The sequence below is a fragment of the Diabrotica undecimpunctata genome, chromosome 2 (genome assembly GCF_040954645.1).
Source record: "Diabrotica undecimpunctata isolate CICGRU chromosome 2, icDiaUnde3, whole genome shotgun sequence".
Classification (NCBI taxonomy): Eukaryota; Metazoa; Arthropoda; class Insecta; order Coleoptera; family Chrysomelidae; genus Diabrotica; species Diabrotica undecimpunctata.
This window is the reverse complement of record NC_092804.1, coordinates 11733039-11756376: the sequence shown is the minus strand read 5'-3', so window position 1 is coordinate 11756376 and position 23338 is coordinate 11733039. Positions and strand designations below refer to the sequence as shown.

General features: G+C 31.3%; 1 protein-coding gene across 1 annotated transcript; it reads right to left on the bottom strand.

The window, feature by feature from the left end:
- Positions 1–339: 339 nt before the first annotated feature.
- LOC140434186 (uncharacterized) lies at positions 340–23338 on the bottom strand. The gene is made up of 9 exons (XM_072522267.1): positions 23145–23338; positions 23003–23088; positions 22416–22945; positions 21356–21570; positions 12351–20021; positions 8487–8552; positions 6156–6764; positions 1509–1775; positions 340–510 (listed from the first exon to the last, which is right to left on the bottom strand). The coding sequence occupies exons 1-9, from the start codon at positions 23181–23183 to the stop codon at positions 451–453; spliced, it is 9543 nt and encodes a 3180-aa protein (XP_072378368.1). The 5' UTR covers positions 23184–23338; the 3' UTR covers positions 340–450.

Here is a 23338-nt window from a genome sequence, read left to right as displayed (position 1 = left end):
GGTGTTTACCTTAATGGCTAAATGAGTATTAGATATTATGACAATCTTTTTCCTGGAGGAAGATATTTTGCGCATTTGCATTTCGTTCGTAGCTCATATATTAACATTTTGTTCTCTATAGTTAATTTAAAGTCATTTTTGAACCAGTTGATAGTCCCTTTTGAGATCTCTGAGTTGATTTGCGAATAAATTTTCTCTTCTCTTCTATTTATTATTAAAACTTATTTTTGAACAATTGTAACACTGATATTTAACAACTGTAACACTACAGTACAACAACAATAATGATAACAACTATAACACTAAACTAATTTTTTAAGGAAAAAAACGAGCTAATTAGAAACAGTTTATTAAAAATATATTAAAGCATTGTTAGACAAATTTATACAAAAATATAAAAATAAAAAAATACTATCAGAAAAGTAGTGTTAAAACTAAATAATACTAATATTATCGCGGCTTGCGGAAAATACGCAACCTTTGTTTGGTTCTTGGGGTAACAGCATGATTCTGTAAATAAAACAGTTTTTATTAAAATAACAATAATTCAAGTTATTACAAATCATGGGTAATGACTAGAACACTAAAATTCGCTGTCAAATTATGCAAAAGCGAAATTGAGAATATTGTTACGATAAATATGACTCGTATTTAACCTGTAAACATTTTATTATTCTAACAAGTATTTTCTAGGAGGTTCTCCGATCCGCTAAGTACCTGTCTGGAGTTCCGTCCTATTCGAGAAGGGTCAACACAGGTCACCGTCCGAATTCGAGGGGACTCCAGAATAACGGCTATTTTATGTATATAGAGGACATTTTTATTTGAAAAGAAGTTAGTTATTTTAACTACTGAACTCGACTGATTCTGATTTTAGCATTAAAGATACCAATACCAATCTGTTCCGAACTGTAATTTTTATGAGTGGCGATCTTTTGTATCATGCTCGTCCAATTTAACACCCTGTGATTGTTTTTATGGTGATATTTTATTCCCAGGAGCTTAATATAATATATTATGCTGGTGACGTTAATGTTAGTTGAAAATGATAAAAGTGATTTAGAACAAAAACTGCAACTGTGGAGACTAAGGAAAATAAACGCCAATCCGCTGTGTGGGTGTTTCACGATGAGGAAAAACCAACAAAAGCGATCCGTTTTCAAAGTTTGTCAAAGAAAATGTTCGAAACTTTTGTATCAAAATCTGGTCATGTGACAACAATTGCTTTAGAAGATCGGAAAACGATTTCTGATTGGTATATAACCGTTTGTTTAACAGAAGTTATCGAGAAACTCAGACAAAGCAACACACGACGACGAATCATCCTACATCAGGACAATACAAGTGCTCACACTGCCCAAAAGACAATAAAGTTTTTGGCGCTTCAAAACATCATGGTAACCGCGCATAAGGATAAATGCAAAGAGAATCGCAATGATCTTTCAAAAAGCTTCTTTCTGATATACTGCATTTTAAGATTACGTTTACTAGACTTAAACCAGATTTACCTCAGAATTATCCCGGGTATTACTTATTCCGAAAAGTGCTCTAATCCTACTAGGTGTAGGAACTTTCTTCGTAGGGGTTTTCTCGTTTTGTTCCCTTAAAGGCAATGGCTGTACTTCGTTTCCTTGTAAAGATAACCTTCCCCCGTTTTTGCTAGGCGTTGGAGGACCTGGCTTCTTATATGTTGTGGTTCCGAAGTCTTTCTTTTGACGAGGCTTTTCTCCGGGAAGAAGTTTACTTAAACTATCGTCGAGGCAAATGTTACCAACCTGAAAGTATATATTATTTGATACAATTGTTTAATAACCAATTGTTATGCTAATATTAATATAAATTTTATCAACATATTTCGGCAAATTAAGAAGAAAAGGTAAGAGGATCTCATTATGGAAATAATGAAATTAAGGGAAAACAGGTAGAAAATATAAATTTAAAAAATGTTGTTTTGGTATTTTTGTCAATTAATTCATTAAATATGTTTTTTTATAACAATACAACAAAAAAAACTTATTTAGTAGAATTATAGAAATATAACAAATGCATAAATGTTATAAAAATCAAACAAAAGTAACCATTCATATTTGAAATCATGCAGATTTTTCTTCATTTACAATTGAAGGCATCCATGACACACCATAATGCTTTTAACTTTTATCAAAATCTGTGTCATTTTCAATATATTGATCAATTGCTAAACTAAGGACCTAAGGACTACAACATCATTCTTCTTAGAATGCCGTCTCCCTACGGAGGTTGGCAATCATAATGGCTAATTTTATTTTCTTGCTGCTCTACACAAATCAATCGATCTGCATTGATACCAATCACGTAGATTCTTCAACCATGAGTTCTGCCTTCGACCAACAGACCTTCTTCCTTGAATCTTTCCTTGTATAATGAGTCTCAAAATTTCATATTTTGGTCCCCTCATCACGTGGATTAGTTCTGTTTCTTTATCAACTCTCTGCAGTACTTCTTTATTTGTAATTCTATCAGTCCATTTAATACTCTGCGGTATAACCAGCGTTCGAAAGCCTCAATTCTTTTTAGATTGAATTTTTTGAATGTCCACGTCCCCGCTCCATATAATAATATTGAAAATATATAACAGCGAATGGTACGTAGTCTGATCTCCAAATTTAGATTTTTGCACGTTAGGAGTGGCTTCATTGTGGTCTTTTTGTAATTAGCATGTACTTCGTTTTATCCTCTTCCACTGGTTTTAACAATTCTACTGGTATTTCATCTAATCCAGCTGCCTTATTGTCTTTAAAGCTTTTGATTAGCATATTTGATTTCATCTATCGTGATCTTCTGTCTCTCTAAAGAATTTAATTCTCGTATTTTCTGCATTTCACCTCTTTCATCTTAGAAAAGTTCTCTAACGTACTCCTCCCATCGTCTTAATTTCTCTGGTAAATCTATTAGTAGTACTCCTTTTTTGTCTTTTATGTGTCCTTGCTGTCTATTTCGACCTATTCCAGTCACTTCTCTTATTTTTTTGTGCATATTTCTCATATCATATTTTGTTTCTTGTTCTTCTATCTCTTTACATTGTTTCATCAAATAGATTTTCTTAGCTGTTTATATTTTTTCCTTAATTATTCTTTTCTTTAGATCTTTTCCTCTATATTTCCTTCTTTCTTCCATCTAATAGTATTTCTTCTGTCATCCACTGTTTTTTAGCCTCTGACCTATGTTGTATCAAACTTTCTTGAGCTGGTTTCAGTAATGTGTTTTTTATATTATACCACTTTTTATTTACATCCATAATTTTTTTGTTGTCAGTTAGTGTTGTTTGCATATTAACATTCACATTATTTTTTAATTCGTTTTTTATTTCTTCGTTTGTTAGCATTCTTACATTAACTTTTGGTTGTTGTTTTCTGAGTACAATTATTTTTAATTTTATTTTCACGTCAGCAACTAACGGATTGTAGTCTGAGGTAACATCTGCTCCAGAATAAGTTTTAACTGAGCTTATAGAGTTTTTATATCTGCTATTTACGAGTATAAAGTCTATTTGACTTCTGACAATGTGGTTTTCTGTATGTGAAGGATACGTCCATGTATATAGGTCTTCTCTTAGGAAGCTTAAACCAAGTATTGACAATTACCATATTCTTTTCTTGGCAGAATTCTATGAGCCTTTCTCCCCTCTCGTTTCTAGTTCCTAATCCGAACTGTCCAACTATATTTTCAACTGTACCTACTCCAATTTTTGCATTTAAATCTCCTAAAATGTAAGTAATATCTCTAAATTTTGTTAACTTGATTATATTATGGAATTCTGAATAAAACTTTTCGATCTCATCTTCGGTGTTATCAGCTGTGGGAGTATAGACTTGGATCATATTAATATTACAGTTCCGTGCTTAAATTTTTAGCATTATTATTCTTTCGGAGATTTGAATCACACCTAGCACTGATTTTCTAGTAGATCACAACATCATTGGCAGTATTTATAACAACACATCGTCAATTACACAGTATTTTGTTCATCTCAACAATAGAGTGTCTAAAGTAAATTCAACGTCAAGCTACGGACAGAATAAATACAAGTCACCGGGTGATATTTGAGTCTGCACGTGACGAACGCCTTCCTATTGGCCATAAATTATCCAACTATCTTAGTCATGTCTGTTGGGCTACCAGGCACTCACTTCGTTTTCCGCTCCGTCGTCTGTCAAATGAAGAGTCACAATAGTTATTGTTGTCTTTTGGTCTGTTGATTTGTTAATCGATAGGTCGTGTGTTGATAGTCTAAAGCATTTTTTTAAGAACTTATTTATTTATTGCCAATACAAAAGCATACTTTAAAATAATTCCTGTAAGTATATTGTTACGATAAATTCTGACCCAAAAACGGTAAATATGTTTATTACTGATATGCTATTCATTCAAGTCTTTTCTAGGTCATGACACATGATGCTATAAAAACAAAGTTCGAGGCGAGTCGATGGGAAATCCAGTTTGCCCTTACCGTTTCGCCGTCCAGTCTACTCAAGAAGTTAGGGTTTGTTCGAAAAGTGTCAATGTCATTAAAGAGTATAAAAGTAACCACACATTAGAAGGTTATTAGTAGGGTATTAGAAGAAAGGTTTATCAATATTTCTTCCTTAATGAAGTTCCTACAATTGACAAAGTTCTAAGGGATGTAAATAATGATGACTGAGACTGAAATGAGAAATTTTAAGAGAACCACGTTTTGCAAACTCTTACGAAAATTTAATTTTAAATTTCAAAACCATGGAAGAAACAGTTTGCTACTCGACAGAAATAAAATTGTACTATGGCGAATAGATTATCTGCAAAAGATAAGACAATGTAGAGCTGAAAATAGAATTGATTACTTGGACGAAACATGTGATGCTTCTGTGACTTCTGCAAGACGTGCATCTGTGGATGGGCTGTCGACAGGCTTAAAAAATCCCTCAGGTACTTCAAAATAAAATAAAAGTGAGAATGGTTTTGTTCTAGATGCACTGTGGGCTTTTGAATCGAGCCAAACTGGAGACTATCATGAGGAGATGGATGGGAAGTCATTTGAAAGTTGGCTCCAAAAGATTTTACCAACACTGAAAAAAAATGCCGTAATTGTGATGGACAATGCCCCTTGGCATTCCAGAAAATTGAAAAAAATTCCCATTATGGCTACAAAAAAGGCAGATATTTAAAATTGACTTCGCTAAAAAACATCCCCTTTGAAGAAACGCTATTAAAAGTGCAACTTTTAGAAATCGTTAAACAACATAAAGGCGAATATAATAAGTACATAGTAGATGAAATGGTAAGAAGCACAAATAGAACAGTGTTAAGGTTGCCACCGTATCACTGCAAGTTCAATCCAATAGATCTTGTATGAGCTGACATTAAAAATTTTTTTCCATGAAGCTATATCTGCTATAACCATGGAAAAATGGAAAAACTGCGTCAGACATACTTTATTTTGTGGTTAATAGTTCTCGATCTAGTTTCTAAATCATTTTTATATTTAAAAAATATGTGTACTATAATCTGTACCTGTTTGTGTGATTTATATTGTATCTTTAATTTATTAGTACAGCCCTGAACAAGCGCGTGTTTCCAGCGTGTATTTGTTTACATCGTCCGTAGCTTGGAAGTTGAATTTACTTTAGTGTCATTGTCCTTACTTAGATCTGATCAAAAAAGTTGCTATCATCTTATATTCCTTTCTTTCCCCCCAATTTTATTTTAATTTGTGTACTAATATTTAAAGAACCACTCCCACATCTTTTCCGACTCTGAGCAACGGTGCCTCGTTCATTTTGTGTGCCTCAAACACTGTCCATCATTTGATATGTTACATGTAATGTGTAAAATGTTGACAATTTGTTTATCCATTCACATTACACACATTTTTTTTATAAATAAGTCTTTGAAGATGTGGAAAAAATTTTAGAGGGAAAAGAAATAAAAAATTAACGTATGCTAAAAGAATGTGTTTTCAATTAAAACTTTCACACGCACACGGAAATCGTAAATGGGGAGAAATGCTTTCTCTCGCCGAGTTGCTCCTGGGTGTGTTCCTGGGATTTTTAAATGAATGTAATAATAATTTCCACTTGACAGATTTTACCATAATATCAATTCATGCAGACATATCTAATGTTATAAAAAATTTTTACCTTCAAATCGTCTTCCTTAAATTTGGAGGGGCTAGCAAATTGCGTTTCAGCTGGATATGAAGATTTTAAATGAGGAGGCACCAGTGAATTTCTCCAAGCTAACTCGGAAAATCTAACATTCGATTGTCTTCCGCTGTCACCTATCACACAATGTCCGGCCTTTAAATCGGCTAAATATTTATTATTGAAGTCATCATCTTCATCTTCCATTGGCATACTCGGAACATTAGTCAGCGACGTTCTCCTCGAGATGGTAACTGTTTCTTGTATTTCAGCTACCCTTCGAGGCAACGTTACCGTTTTTCTTTCCACTTCTCTAGTCTGTCTTGGCAACACGGAAGTACTAGTACTCTTTCCTCTTTGGACCATTTGCACCGTTTCAAGTCGGTTGTTATTTGTACCAATTGAACGCAACGACGTGACACTGCTTCTAATCGAGTCACGGGCATCGGGCATTGATCGCAAAGATTCTCTAGAAGCTTGGATATTTCGGTTCATTTGAGCCTCTTTGATCCGCAACATGTCCCGTTCTGTTTCCAACAAGTGCAATTTTTGTTGCGCTTCGAATAGGTCGTTTCGGAGGTCTTCTATAGTTTTTACAAAGCATACCTGAAACAAATTTAATTAATTTATATATTTTTATAAAAACAAATTTGATTTTGATAACAGATCAATTTTTGTACTCGCAGTACTATACTAAAGAAATACCTGACATCCAAATAGAAGAAATCGATTGTGCACTTTAACAAACAAAAATATAATAAAGTGCTGGCGATGATGAAGTTTTACCCGAGACATTAAAGGAAGGTACCACAAAATTAAAAAACGAACTGGTAAATCTACAGACAAATGGGGAAGACCATTGGTCATACTTCTTCTTGATGTGTCTATCAGTAAAAAATGTTCGCGATCCAGGTTCTGAGGTTCTTTAAACACGATGTTCTTCCTCTTGGACCTCGTCGTCCAAATATTGGTCATACAAAAAATAGCTGAAGAGCCTTCATTAATAGCCTTTAAAGTCTTCACATGGTATTCCGTCGGTAATATCATCATCATCAGTGGCTCGACAATCCGTTGTGGATCTTGGCCTGCTCACAAAGAAGTCGTCACTCCTGTCGATTCCTGGCAACTTCCCTCCATCTTCTGACCCTTAGAATCTGTAGGTCTTCTTCCACATCATCAATCTATCTCCTTCGTGGTCGTCCTCTACCAACATATATTTGGTTTTTTTCTCGTTTACCACAAGTCCTAATTCACTTGCCGCGTCCGCAAGCCTTGTAAAACACTGCACCATGTCTCTCATACTTCTGCCCACTACAATTTTATCGTCAGCGAACGCGAGAATTTGCATCGATCTATTAAAAATATTTCAATTCATTCTAATATTTAATTGTCTGATTGCCTTTTCCAAGGCAATATTAAAGAGGAGACACGCCAGCGCGTCCCCATCTTAGACCGTTATTAATGTCGAAGAACGTAGAGTTTTCTCCTTCAATTGAGCTTACGTTTTACATTGTTAGTTGGGTCAACTTAACTAACTTAGGTGGGATCCCAAAGTCTATCATTGCATTATATAATGTCAAAATTTTCACACTGTCATAGCTGCTTTGAAGTCGACGACGAGATGGTGTATATAGTAATGTCTATCATTCAATAATATTAGTGCTAATTTGGAATTTTGTTTATCTTCCATCTTGGAAAATTTTTTTGAACTTTACAAAACCGACTCAGATCTGTTTTTGATAACTTAAAAGAATGATGACATTCCTGATGACATTCAAACAGCATCCCAGCCTAATTCAGCTTTAAGTATGCTTATTATATATATATATATATATATATATATATATATATATATATATATATATATATATATATATACATATATATAAACTATGTAGTTTAGCATTTAAGTGACCTTTCCGTAGGAGAACTGATTGTAAGTAAGTCCAAGACTCATATGCAACTGATTCATAATCTAAACACAGATTCTTGAAACTGTCTAATTATTTGACTTTTAACACCTTGTATTAAAAATTACTTACTTTAGGGCAATAGTAATATATATTGTCATTGTCTATTTAATTTAGACAAAAAATATAGGTTTCTATTAAAAAAACAAATCTATGTCGTCATAACGTCATCGTAGTTTCTATTATCCAAAATAAAAGCAAAACTAAATTTAAAAATCGACCAGTATCGGCATTTCTTTCTAATATGTCGCATTTCTGAAATATTGATATTTTTCAAATGAATACAAGTGTATATAATTTTTGTTAAATTTACCAATTGAAAAAATTTACAATGGCATATTAAAAAAGTACAACTTACACTTTCACTTTGCTCTGCTTTCACTTTCATCATCTCTTTGCCAACTTCTTCTCTGTACAGTTTTAACTAAAACAAAAAAGTTGATAATCACATCGACACAATCTTAAAACGAATTTTATCATAAAAAACTATACAATTTTGTAGGCATAGAGTTAAATTAATTAATACAAGAATATGTTTCAAAGTTAAGTTTTATCTTGAAAAACTAGCGAGCTATTTTTAGGATGCAAAATATTTTAAGTCGGTAGGCCATTGAGTTGGGGATTTTAAAAATGGCGGACACTCTACCCTCCATTATATGGAATGCTGAACGAGCCATAGAGTCTGTAGTCAACACCCAAAGATATGAGTGGGAATACAAACTGTATCAATACTCATACGCTTATGAAACACACCAGGCGAATCATAAGAACCTTTACATTTTACTCTTTTTCCACTTGTCTTGAGTGAAATGTCTTTAATCTTTCCTCTATATATACAGGGTGTACCACGACGAGTTTACACTATCTATATATGGGAAACTAGTCACACGATATTTATGAAAATTGGTTTGTGGGTATTACAAGTTATTAAAGAAAATATTTTGATAGATCTGCCACTTGGCAGGTTTTTTGAGTTCTACAAAAATATTTGAACGCAAATGAGAGTTGGCGGGAAATTCAAATTGATTTGAGCGTTTGAAAATATTACAATCCGACAAGCGCGAGCTGGCGGGTGAGCTGCGCGAAAATAGAAAAGTAACTATTCTAAGAGAGATAGGAGAGGTACTTAATCGCGGGTGTCACAAATGCGTAGTTGCCGTATCCAAAATTTAGTTGGGATCTGAAAATTACGTTAGTAGATATACGTTGTATACTTACCATATTATTATGTTAGACAATTGATGCAAAAGTTTTAACCAATTTTTGAATTAAATTATAATTAAAATAAATGATAGTCCTGCACGTAACAAGTGTTAACTCACTTAGGTGCAAAGGTATATAAACAGTAATATATAACAAGCGAGTCTTCTACAGCTGGCGCCGCTTCTCGCATCCTAATTTCCAGCGTTTTCTGTCGAAGCAATCTTCAGTTATTAAATCTCTGGCGGTCATTGCATCGTCGACATCGTCTCTCCAGGATCGTCTTGGTCTACCTCGTTTTCTTCTAGTTGGCGGAGTCCATTCTTCTATTTTTTTTTTGGCCATCTATTTTCAGGCATTCTCTGAAGGTGTCCATACCAGTTAAGTCTTTTGGCTTCGATTGTGTCTATTATGTCTAGATCGATTTCCATTTCTCTCCGAATATCTTCGTTTCTCACCCTATCAAGTCTAGTGAGCTGGCAACATTGTCTCCAGTAGTTCATTTCCATGGCCTTAATTTTTAATTTGTTTCTTTGGTTTATTTACCAGAGTTCGGCGCCGTACAGCCCAATACTTTCTATTATTGTTTTATAGATTCTTCTTTTATTTTCTTTTGTTATTTTTTTATTCCATAATAGTCCGTGTAGCTGTCTGGTGGCTGATCTTGCTTGGCCAATCCTGGAGTGTATTTCTTCGCTACTTCCTGCTATAAATAATAGTTTATAATATAGGGCCACTCCAAATAAAAATGTAAATGCTTGACAACTAGAGATCAGAGACAACTCAGAAATCTAGCACTAATCGCTACGATGTGAACTCCTAGTCGACAGCAATTGAAATAAGCAATCCCTTCCACTTTTCAATTTGTTCTACGCGCAAACCGCCAGCTCTCGCTTGTCAGATTGCAAACGCCTATAAAAAAATAACAAAAAATATGAACAGAATGAATGAATATACAGGGTGGTCCTTAAGTAATTTTACAAAAAGAAACAGTAGATTCTACACTTTAAAATATTACGATTTAAGCCAAATTGCTTTAATAAAATGTTGATATTAAGAAAGATACAGGGTGTTAAAGTGCAAATTTAAAATTTCATTTTTTGCTATAACTTTCATGTTTGTAAACATTTATGTATAAAAATTTACAACTGGGTACTTTTAAATATGAGAAATTATAATTTGATGCACACTTTGATGTAACTGATAGAGGGCGCCACATACGCTACATATGTGGCATAAATTTGCACTTAACTTTTTTGCTCTTTAAGTTACCTATATTTGGGACAAAAAATATTAAAGATACATTATTTTAACAAAAAAAAGGTATACTTGTTAATAACTTCAAAACTAAACAGTTTTCGAGATAATCGCATTTTACAAATCAGCTGCATAATTCTGATTTAAAGCAATTACTCCAGGCAACGAAGGAAAAATAGACAAAAACATTAATACTTCTGAATTTTGGTATAAAATACCTTAAACTAAAGTTAATAGTTAACGAAATATTAAATAAAATAAATATATCAGCAGGATAATTAATAATAGGATTTGACAAAATAACAATAATAGAATTTTACATCAAACATTTTACGTTTTATGTTAAATTAAAGTCATAATCAAAACATTTTGTTTACAAACCAAATTAAGAAATAGTTAAACTAAATAACATAACTTTTTGTCAAAGTAAGTGTTTGATATGTCCACCATTTTCTTTAATTCATTTGTCGATATATTCCATAAAAGATCCTCTCATATTAAATAGCATCATTGGTTCTAAAGAAACTGCTGCAGTATTTATTTCTTCCCATAGTTGGTTGCGAATATTTATGGGATTCTTATAGACACGTTATTTTAATGCGCCCCATACACCCAAATCAATTGGATTAATTCTGGGCCACTTGGTGGCTATAATGTATAATGTATGAATATATTCTTTTGGATACATATCCAAATCTTATGGTATATTATGGAACTACATCGTATTTGTCGCAGAGGTTAAATAATGTATTAAACTGTGATGTATCTCGTCCATTGGTTACTTATATACACACGGAATAACCTATCGATGACATTACTTATTTATATGATTATGTTACGCTTACGAGTAACTATAATTACATCTCGAACAAATGGACTATTATTATTTACTAACGAACTAATATTATGCTAAACTAAATTGCCCGTGTGTTTACTATATTTATAAAAATATCGGTTATTAGGCCAACGATGATGTTTTTGTTTATGATATATAAAAGTTTTATGAAACAAGACACATATGTGTTATTCAATACCTGTGCTCTAGTTTCTATTATTTGTCCTAATAAAAGTGGATAAACAATTTACGTAATGAATAATAAATATTCTTTTCGGATTTTTTATGAATTAAATAATTATATCAATATCTCACCACATTGCCAAGGAATATGACTACCACGACCAATCCAACGTTCAGAAAACTTGTATTTAAGTATGTTCTAACTGCCTTCTCTCTAGAATGTGGTGGTGTACCATTTTGCATAAACTGCATTTGCATTGGGTTTTCAGCATTTTACAATAGAGAAAACTTAAGAAGCGATAGAAAAGGGAAATTATAAACACGATGACGGCCAACGTCTGAATACGGACACGGCACCTAAAGAAGAAGATGTATAACAAAGTATTTTGTGATATTACATTATCATCTTTAAGTTGTTTTAATAAGAATCAACTATGAATTATGCTTATCTAGAGGTATTCAGTGCTTTACCGCACAAATATCAAACTGAGAATTATTATGCAGCTGACAGGTTACTAACAAGTATACCATTTCTTTGTAAAAGTAATGTATCTTTAATAGTTTTTAACACAAATAGAGCTATCTTAAAGAACAAAAAAGTTAAGCGCAAATTTATGTGGCGCAAAATTTTCCGCTGGGGCAATTTTGTCATTCTTATCCGGCTACGCCCTTAGTTCGACATAACAGGACTAGTTTTAACACTACAACTGATTTGTTATAAAATATTTATTAAAGAATAGTACTTACCATCTTCTCTTTCATTTTTTCAAGTTTTCCTTCATATTCATTTCGTACTTCTTTCACTTTCTTGCTTTCTCTGGCAGTTGCGTCTTCTCTTTCTTTTTTCAACAAATTTACAAATTCTTCTCTATCTCTAGACCTCTTGTATTTAATTGTATCGACCTCTGTCATAAGCCTATTATTTTCTTCCAAGAGTTTTTCATAGGCTTCCTTAATTTGTACATATTCGTTCAGTTTTTGATTTTTATCCTCGATTTTCTTTCTTAGATTAATAATTTCTAACTCCAATTTTGTGTTAGTAGTCATTACAGACATATAGGTATCTTGTATTTTTTTAGTATCTTGTTCTACTTGCTTACGTAATATTTCTTTCTCTGTTTCGGCCATTTCTATTCTCTTCATCAGGTCATTTTTGATCTCTATGGAGCTCTGATGGGCGAGGATCAAATTGCTTTGAGTTTCTTTCATAATTTTGGTTTGGCCTTCTAGTATCTCGTTTCTGTCTTTCTTTACTTTTTGAAGTTCTTTAGCGCTTAGGTCCACGCATTCGATCAGTTTATTTTTTTCTTGTATTAAATCTCGTATTTGATCCATAAGATCGCTAACTTGTTGCGTGAGTTGCATCTTTTCCGCAGAAAGCAAATCTATGGTTTTCTTCATATCCGTTATTTCTTGAGAAAGTTTATCTACAATATCGAATATATCTTTGTGTTCTTCTGATAGTTTTTCCAAGATTTCAGATTTTTCGTCTAATTGTGTTTGAAGAGTTTTGCAAGCTGATTCTAGCATCGTCTCGTTTTTAATTTTTTCGTCTAAATCATGCGATAGGGTTGTAAGTGTACCTACCATATACGCATTTTCGCCTGTTAACTGATCAATTTTTTCATTTAAATTTCTACGTTCTTCGGATGTTTCGAAATTTTTCTTCAACAAACTTTGAATTTTCTCAGTTGCATCAGCATTTTCCTGGGAGACTCTATCTAACTGTTCCGAGAATTCGTTTTTCACTTTGGTTAAATTTTCAATCTCCGCCAGTAGCTGTTCCTTTTCTTCCTGTAAATTGCTCACTATCTTGTTACTTTGTTCTAAGGCTTCTAAGAGCTCGTCACGTTTTTGCTGGATATTTTGCAGCTCATTATTATTTAGGTCGAAAAATTTCGATATTACGGATTTCTCTTCAATAACCTTCTTAATGGTTTCATCAAGCTGTTCTTTTTCTGTTGTTAATCTTGTGGTGTCTAATTTTAGCTTTTGTATTTCGCAAATGTATTCTTCAATATTTAGCTGGCATTGGTTAAGTTCTTGAGTTACTTTATTCAATTCTACTGTGATGGTATCTACTTCTTTTTGTGATACAATCAACTTGTCTTCGGCATCTTTATAATTATTGAAAATATTTTCTTTTTCTTCTAGTGTCGTTTTCAAAGAGGCGGACATTTCAGAAATCTTTTCTGTACACTCATTGAGCTTGGCACAGTTTGTTTCATTCTCGACTGTTAATGCAGCTAATTTATCAGATAATGATACATTCTCTGTTTGTAGCTGCTTGGCAACTTCCATCTGTTCAAGTATCGCACATTCAAACTTTGTTTCTTCATCTAAAGTTGTTTTGTCTTTAATTTTTAACTCGTTTTCTAGAGCTGCTACTTTGTCGGTCAAGCTATCTTTTTCCAAAATGACTTTTTCGAGGATTTCTTCTTTCTCATTAAGTTTTTTTGTTAAAGTATCTTTTTCCAAAATGATTTTTTGGATGATTTCGTCATTATCATTAAGTTTTTCTGTTAAGGTATTTTTTTCCAAGATTTCCTTTTGGAGAAGTTCTGTTTTTTTATTAAGTTGATCTGTCAAGCTATCTTTCTCCAAAATGATTTTTTCGAGCATTTCTTCTTTCATATTAAGATTTTGTGTTAAGCTATCTTTATCCAAAATGACTTCTTGGAAGATTTCTTCTTTCTTATTAAGATTTTGTGTTAAGCTATCTTTTTCCAAAATGACTTCTTGGAGGATTTCTTCTTTCTTATTAAGATTTTCTGTTAAGCTTTCTTTTTCCAAAATGAATTTTTCGATGATTCCGTCTTTATCATTAAGTTTTTCTGTTAAGGTATCTTTTTCCAAGATTTCCTTTTGGAGAAGTTCTGTTTTTTCATTAAGTTGATCTGTCAAGCTATCTTTCTCCAAAATGATTTTTTCAAGGATTTCTTCTTTCGTATTAAGATTTTCTGTTAAGGTATCTTTTTCCGAAATGACTTCTTGGAGGATTTCTTCTTTCTTATTAAGATTTACTGTAAAGCTTTCTTTTTCCAAAATGAATTGTTCGATGATTTCGTCTTTATCATTAAGTTTTTCTATTAAGGTATCTTTTTCCAAGATTTCCTTTTGGAGAAGTTCTGTTTTCTCATTAAGTTGATCTGTCAAGCTATCTTTCTCCAAAATTATTTTTTCGAGGATTTCTTCTTTCGTATTAAGATTTTGTGTTAAGCTATCTTTTTCCAAAATGACTTCTTGGAGGATTTCTTCTTTCTTATTAAGATTTACTGTAAAGCTTTCTTTTTCCAAAATGAATTTTTCGATGATTCCGTCTTTATCATTAAGTTTTTCTGTTAAGGTATCTTTTTCCAAGATTTCCTTTTGGAGAAGTTCTGTTTTTTCATTAAGTTGATCTGTCAAGCTATCTTTCTCCAAAATGATTTTTTCGAGGATTTCTTCTTTCGTATTAAGATTTTCTGTTAAGCTATCTTTTTCCGAAATGACTTCTTGGAGGATTTCTTCTTTCTTATTAAGATTTGCTGTTAAGCATTCTTTTTCCAAAATGAATTTTTCGATGATTTCATCTTTATCATTAAGTTTTTCTATTAAGGTATATTTTTCTAACATTTCCTTTTGGAGAAGTTCTGTTTTTTCATTAAGTTGTTCTGTCAAGTTCTCTTTCTCCAAAATTATTTTTTCGAGGATTTCTTCTTTCGTATTAAGATTTTCTGTTAAGCTATCTTTTGCCAAAATGACTTCTTGGAGGATTTCTTCTTTCTTATTAAGATTTACTGTAAAGCTTTCTTTTTCCAAAATGAATTGTTCGATGATTTCGTCTTTATCATTAAGTTTTTCTATTAAGGTATCTTTTTCCAAGATTTCCTTTTGGAGAAGTTCTGCTTTCTCATTAAGTTGATCTGTCAAGATATCTTTCTCCAAAATTATTTTTTTGAGGATTTCTTCTTTCGTATTAAGATTTGCTGTTAAGCTATCTTTTTCTAAAATGACTTCTTGGATGATTTCTTCTTTATTATTAAGACTTTCTGTTAAGCTATCTTTTTCCAAAATGACTTCTTGGAGGATTTCTTCTTTCTTATTAAGATTTGCTGTTAAGCTTTCTTTTTCCAAAATGAATTTTTCGATGATTTCGTCTTTATCATTAAGTTTTTCTGTTAAGGTATCTTTTTCCAAGATTTCTTTTTCGAGAAGTTCTGTTTTTTCATTAAGTTGTTCTGTCAAGCTCTCTTTCTCCAAAATTATTTTTTCGAGGATTTCTTCTTTCGTATTAAGATTTGCTATTAAGCTATCTTTTTCCAAAATGAATTTTTCGATGATTTTATCTTTATCATTAAGTTTTTCTGTTAAGGTATATTTTTCCAAGATTTCCTTTTGGAGAATTTCTTCTTTCTCATTAAGTTGTTCTATGAAATTACCTTTTTCCAAAATGACTTTTTCGATGATTTCTTCTTTCTTATTAAGATTCGCTGTTAAGTTATCTTTCTCCAAAATCATTTTTTCGAGGATTTCTTTTTTCTCATTAAGTTTTCTTGTCAAGTTATCTTTTTCCAAAATAACGTTTTTGAGGATTTCTTCATTCTCATTAAGTTTTTCTGTTAGGGTATCTTTTTCCAAGATCGCTTTTTGGAGAACTTCTGCTTTTTCATTAAGTTTTTCGGTTATTAGTTTGTTTTCGGTGGCAAAATCTTCAACCGCTGATTCCAAATGTTTCGTTACTTTAGCTAGTTTCTCAGAAAGTTGGCTATTGTCTGATTTAAGGGCACTTATACTGTCGTGTAAGGTATTGTTTTCTACTCGAAGATTTTTATGCATAATTTCCAAATCATGGTATTTTGTGGTTGTGTTTTTCATTTCTTCAGTTATGTTATGTTTTTCTGATAAAATACTTTCCGAACATTTCTTAATATCTTCGTTGTTATTTAAAGCTTCTCTTAACTGATTTTCAAGATCGTTATTTATTACAAGAAAAGCGTTACATTCTTTTTCACATTTTATTAATTTGTCTGACAATTCCTCTCTTGATTTAGTAGTTTCCTCCAAAGTATCACATAATGTATTTATTCGCTTGTTTAGCTCCGCATTGGCTTGTGTTAAGCTATTAACATCTTCAAAGAGTGTGGTGTTTGCTGCTTTGATATCTTCTATCATACTATTTAAATATTCATTCTCCTCCATGACATCTACCAAATTTTTATTTAACCCATTGTAACTCTCTAACAGATCGTCTCTTTCTTTTTCAATAATGTCTAGAGCTGCTGCTTTTATAAGCATATTTTGTGAAAGTTCTTCATAAGAACTTTGTAAATTCTCAAAATCTTTCTGTACTTTATTTTTTTCGTTCAAAATCTCATCTTTTTGTTTTACTGTTTTTGTTAAGTCTTCATCCAAAATATGCTTTTCAGAAACTGTTTGATCCAGCAAAAGTTTTAGTGATTCGTAATTTTCATTTAGTTGGACCTTTTCTGTAAGTGTTTTATCAAGGCTTTCTTTAATTTTTGCATTTTCCTCAAGCAAGTCATGTTCCTTCTCTTGCAAAATTCTTAGTTGTTCATTGAAGAAACTATTTTCAATAGTAGCTTGATCCAGTGAAGATTTAGCTGTTTCGTAACTTTCACTTAGATTTATTTTTTCTGCGATCGTTTTGTTCAGTTCTTCCTTAAGATGTGCATTTTGTTCAAATAAGTCACTTTCTCTTTCTTTTAAATTCGCTAACAATTCATCTGTGTGGCGAGTTATTTTATCAATCTCTTTTGTTAGCGCATGCTTATCTTTTTCATATTCACTTAGCTTAGAAGACATCTCAATAGTTAACTGAGTATTTTTTTCCAATTCAGTCAAAACATCTTCCTTTTCTTTAGATATTACTTTGTTATTGTCACTTAATTCTTTATATTTATTTATCAATTCTTGTTTCTCTGCGTTTATAATAGCCTTTTCGTTAATTGCAGCTGTAAGCTTTTCCAAATACTGTGAGTTTAAAGCAGAACATTCTTCTGATTTTGAAGAAATTTCTTTTAATTCTGTTTCCATTACACATTTTTCAGTAATCACTGCCTGCAGTTGCTGTTCAATATCGTTCTTTAATGTGAGAAGTTGACTAATACTTTCTTTATTGCTTTCCAATTCCTCTGCTAGGATATGTGCTTCATTTTGAACTTTAATAAGAGATATTTGTGCAGTATCGAGAGTATTAGAAATATTTTCCTTTTCGCTTATAATATTGTTTCTATCTTCTGTCATTTTATGTAACTCATCAGTTAAATTGTTTATATCAAGCACTGCCTTACTGAGGGCAGCTTCTGTATTATCTAGTTGTTCTTCTAATTCTTGCTTGGTTTTTACGATGTCTTGCAATGTTTCCTTCAATCGTATGTTATCAGCAACTTTGTCACTTAGTTGTATCTCTGAATTTTTAAACTTCTGCTCAATTTCATATTTTTGTTCACGTTCTCTTTGTAAAAGTTGCTCTTTTTCAACTATCACTTGATGTAGCTCATGTCTCATTTTGTCTATGTCCACTAAAAGTGCCTTATTGTCAGAAATAACTGTAGCTAACTCCTCAGTAATAGTCAATTTATCGTTTTCTAATTCTTCGATGGAAGATGATAATTCTGCAACTATCGCACATTTATTTTCTAGTTGTTCAAGAATATCTTTCTTTTCGCTGTTTAGTTTTATTGTTTCACTTGTTAGATCTTCTGATTTCTTTGTCAAATTTTGTATATCAGTGTTTAATACTTGAATATTTTGTTCTAATTTGTTGTTTGTAGCATTTGAAATGTTAAGTTTTGTCAAATAATGAGAATTTAACTCAGATGATTCTACCAATTTTGATGATACATCCACCAAATTATTTTTAATTTCCTTTAATTCTGAAGATACTTCAGATAGTAGTGTACTTTTTGTATTCAGTTCAATTCTAATGCCTTCTTTTTCATTTGTTACCTTTTCAAACTGCATGTTTAATTCCTGGTATGTTTTTAATAAATATTCATTGTTATTTTTCAAGTTGCGAATTTCTTCTTCTAGATTGTTACTTTCAGTGTTCGCAATATCCAGTTTTTCTAAATATTCAGAGTTTAATGTGGAAGATAAATGCAATTTTGAAATAGTCTCTGTCAAACAGTCCTCTATTGAGGTTTTCTCATTTATCATGGTTTTAAGTGATTCATCCAATTTAATGACAGTCTCAGACTTTTTCCTTAATTCATCAGATAAAACAGATTTTTCTTCAATGACATTTGCTAAATTCTGTAATAACTCTTTGTTTTTCTCCTCAAGAGTAATAATCAAACCTTCTTGGTTTACCTTTTTTTCTTCAAGGTTGGCACAAGCCATTTGGATATTTTCATAATTAGTCTTCAAATCATTTAATTCTTCAGAGTATCGCTGTATTTCTGTAATCTTCTTCTGTAAATCTGAATTTAAATTCTCTACAATTTGTCTCACTGAGTCAAGTTGATCTTCTAAGTCTTTTCGTACAAGAGCAAGTTCGCTATTATCTTTTTTATACTTTGCAAGATTTTCTGATAAAGCAGTTCTTTCATCTTCAACCTCTTTAAGAGATATTTTAGTTTTTTCAAGTTCATCACTTAAGTTATTCTTCTGTGTAAACATATCAAGATTTTCTCCTTTTACTTTTTCTAATTCAATGTCTAGATTATTTTTCTTAGTCATTAATTGATCTATGGTAAGTTTGGTGTATTCTAATTCTGTTTCTATTACTTGTTTACCAGCTGTTAAATTGTTTATTGTTTCTGCAAGTCGATCTTTTTCTTCTTTGCATTTTGTTAGATCTTTCGACAACTCCTCTGCATCATTTGTAAGGTTATTGATTGATTTTTGCATATTTTGATTTTCAATTATTAAACCAGCTTTTTCCTTTTCAAGGAAATTTTTATTTTGTGTTAAAATTTTCCAGTTTTCGTGAAGCTGTTGGTAATTCATGGTAAATTCTTCAATTTTACCATTTGCTGCTTGAAGCTCAAGTTCTAATTGAATTTTTTCGTCATTTAGCACAGATCTTTCTAAGGTAAGAGTGTCAATTTCATCTGTGAGTTGGTTACAATTGTTCTGGACATGGTCTAAATTTGTTTTAATGGTCTGATTTTCTTTTTGAAGCTCTTTCAGTTGTACATCTATTACAGAATGAGCTAAATCTTCCCCTTCACTTTGAGATCCCAAGCTTCTCGATCTACGAGATAAAGTTTGAAAACTTTCTTCGATGATAGTGTCATTCATTGATTTTGGTTTGAGTTCATCAAGTAAAGCTTCAAGTTCCAGGCAATGTGCCTGTAGATTCTCATTTTTTAATTGTAATTCTTTATAGTTTTCTGTAATTGATGTTAAGTTATTATCAGCATCTATAAATTTTTCTAACCAAGTCTTGCAACGGCTTTCTAGTTGTTTTACCTAAAAATATTCATGCTTACACATATTTACAATTTCAACAAAAAATAAAACAATCTCTTGATACTTTTTTTTTTTCAATTATTTGAACCAGAAAAAATTGTTAGGTAGAAGATTAGGAATATATTTTAAGATAATAAAATGATAGTGTATCGAGATAACAAAATAATTATGCAAAAAGGAACACCAGCATTATACAAATAGATGCAATAGAACAAAAAGTAGAGTAATATGGACTAAAGAAAACCAATATAAATGTAAAGTAAGGATACAGTAGTAATACAGATCTCGGAATTGAAGTCTTGCTTTTGAAAATAAATTTCATTCAAGACATTTTGGAAGGATCTAGAGCTATCACCTTAAAAGAGATTTTGTGAATTAAAATTGCTCCACACCCAAAAAATGTATTTGGAATTATAGATAAAAAACAATTTTTTTATTCACTTATCAATAGATCTTAGTCATAAATAATACTTTTTTTTGGCTTATAAACAAATAAAATGATTTGTTTTTAACCCCATGAAAAACAAAGTCTGTCATTTCAAAGTTTATAAAAACAGAGATTTAAAGAAAATAAGAGCTTTCTAAGACCAATAGAACTGGCGGATTTTTTTAATCACATAGCAATTAATTCTAAGCATTAAAACGAGAAATTTTGACAGCTTTGGTTAATTTTTTTTTAAATTCGATTGGGCATCTAGATTTGATTTTTGATGTGAAACTTTATAGTGACACTTATGAGGTTCTTCTTTGCTAGAATAAAAATATTCTTCTTTGTCCAGGGAACTGGTCTAGAGTAACGAAATGTTAATATGTCCCCTTATTAACTTTTTAAGACTTCCAAAAAACACACCCAGTAATTTTCATAATTTTTTAATGATTTTACACAATTATTCCATGGTGTCAAATAGAAATAGAGAAAAAAAGTAACCATTTTAACCCTTTCGGTCATGCTTTTTTTTAGTGTAATGAAATATATTTTGTTAATAATTCCAAATTATTCCCAGTTATGGTACTCTTTTGTAAGGTTATGCCTTTTGATAGGAATATTAGCATTTTTTTAAATAAAATAGGGCCCGTTTTTGATGTTGTCAATTGACAAAATTGTGAGTAACTGTAATATTTACTTAAACGAAGTTAAAATTCTTGTGTCGTCAATTGACGACACAGTGACTGAAAGGGTTAATAGAAAAAAAAAAAAGAAATGATGAGATAGGAATGACAACAGAAATTCTTGAGAAAGCTAGGACCCACACAGGGCTGTAAAGCCAAAATGATGATGATAAAAAAAATTTAAAACCGAAAAGAAAGAATTAACATTATATAGACTCACTAACCTGTGCTCTTTCTTTATCTCTTTCTTCTCTCAACTCTAGGTTCTCTTTGTCACTTTGTTCCAGGATTTGTTCAAGACTATCAACTTTGGTCCTTAGTATTTTCTGCATTTCCCTGTAATCCCTATCCCTGTAGTGTGGTGGAGTTCTATTTTCTAATTCAAGAACCTCGCTCCTTAAATTTGATATCTCCACAGTTTTTTGGCCCAATTGTTTTTCTGAATTTATAAAAAGGCATTAGGTAGGGGTGTATTTAGATGGATAATTGCAAACAAATGTAGTAAATATTATTTTTTGAAGAAAGATTTTCCAATATTTCAGGTTTTTACAAAAGCTTTCTCTAATGGCTTGTTGTATAAATGATAAATTGTTTGAAATTTTAGAAGTGATATAAAATATAATAATTTTCATAATTAGTTAATTCAATTTTCAAATTAAATTCTTTGTTTTTGTAAAAAAAAAAACATCTTAGCCAATAGAAACTTGTAGCTAATGTAGCAGAGACTGATTACAGGGTTTTCTAAAAATTAAGAAGAAAAGGTGTATAACTAAAATTTGCTTTTGAAAAGTACTTTATCCAAACAAGGTATACTGGAAAGAAAAAGCAATTAGACTATGTGAAACTATAAAAGGAATTCTAGATGCAGATTATATTGTAAAAGGCAAATTGTCTTCTCCAACTACTACACTATAAGTTAATTTTGGTCAGTTTTAACTTAACATTTACATTTTAACTTGACAGGATATTGATGCAAAATTATGAGATTTACACTGCAAGAATGTTTCACATTTAGATGAGCAGATTTAGTGTAAGCTCTGTGTGCCACCTCTTTAACTACAATTTCAGATTTCCAATAGGAAAAAAAAATAACTATTGGGATTCACTCACACAGTGTTAATTCAAAATTATTATTTTATTTAATAGTAAAACAATTTGGATCATTAAACTACATATATAACAAAAACAGATTTATAATAATTTATTTTTTATATAGTATTTAAAACTTCTATAGTTGTAAAGTTAAAAAAAAAAAAGGACAGAAAATAGTACTATTATACCTACCCAACTTTTTGTTCCTTTCAATTTGACTCTGGAGGTCCTTTTCAGCAATTTCTTTCTCGTCCTGAACCAATTCTAAACTTGCTTTTAGTTTAGCTATTTCTTTATCTCTTTCAAACAATCTAGTGCTCTTCACAGCTGGTGTCTTCAATACATCCTGTAAAGGACTGTTACATGAATTATGCAAGGGGCTAGAGATCCAGCTATAATTTCTATTGTCTTCTATACAACTACTTATTATCCTGGCAAGATCGGCATTATTAACTGTATCTTGTACTTTTTCCAAAAAGCTCCGGATTTTGATTTGGGTAAATTCTTGAAGATTATAACAAAGTGGAGATGTTAATACATCCCTTCTGTCATGCATAATTGTGTAGTGCATCAAAAGTGAAGTAATAGCACATAGATCATCTTTAGGGAGATCACTAAGATGTATAACGGTTTTATTGTGAATAATAAAATCGGAATAATGTTCGTTTAAAACATCAAAAATATATGTTAGTATATCACAATCAATGTCTGAGGACTTTTTTCTGAAAATATAAAAATAAGTTATAAAAACCGGAGTTAAATGTCAATATTGTACTTACGTTATTTTATAAAGGTTACTAAAGAATAAACCATCTCTGAGGTCGTCAAGCTTTTGAATAGGATTGGAAAGTTTTAAACAATTTACCTACAAAACAGAAACAAAATTATAAACAAAAACTGTAACATGTTTCTGAATCTTACCCAATCTATTAGAACGCGTTCCCATAATGGATTCTCCATTTTAACGATAATATTTAGTTAGAACACTGTCTTATATTTGTTTCACTTTTATTGGGATTCTAAAATCTAAAATATTTTACAATTTGGCGTCCGTTAAACTTGAATTGAATTGAATTACCGTTGACCGTTGACAACAAATTTAAATGTCTTCTTTT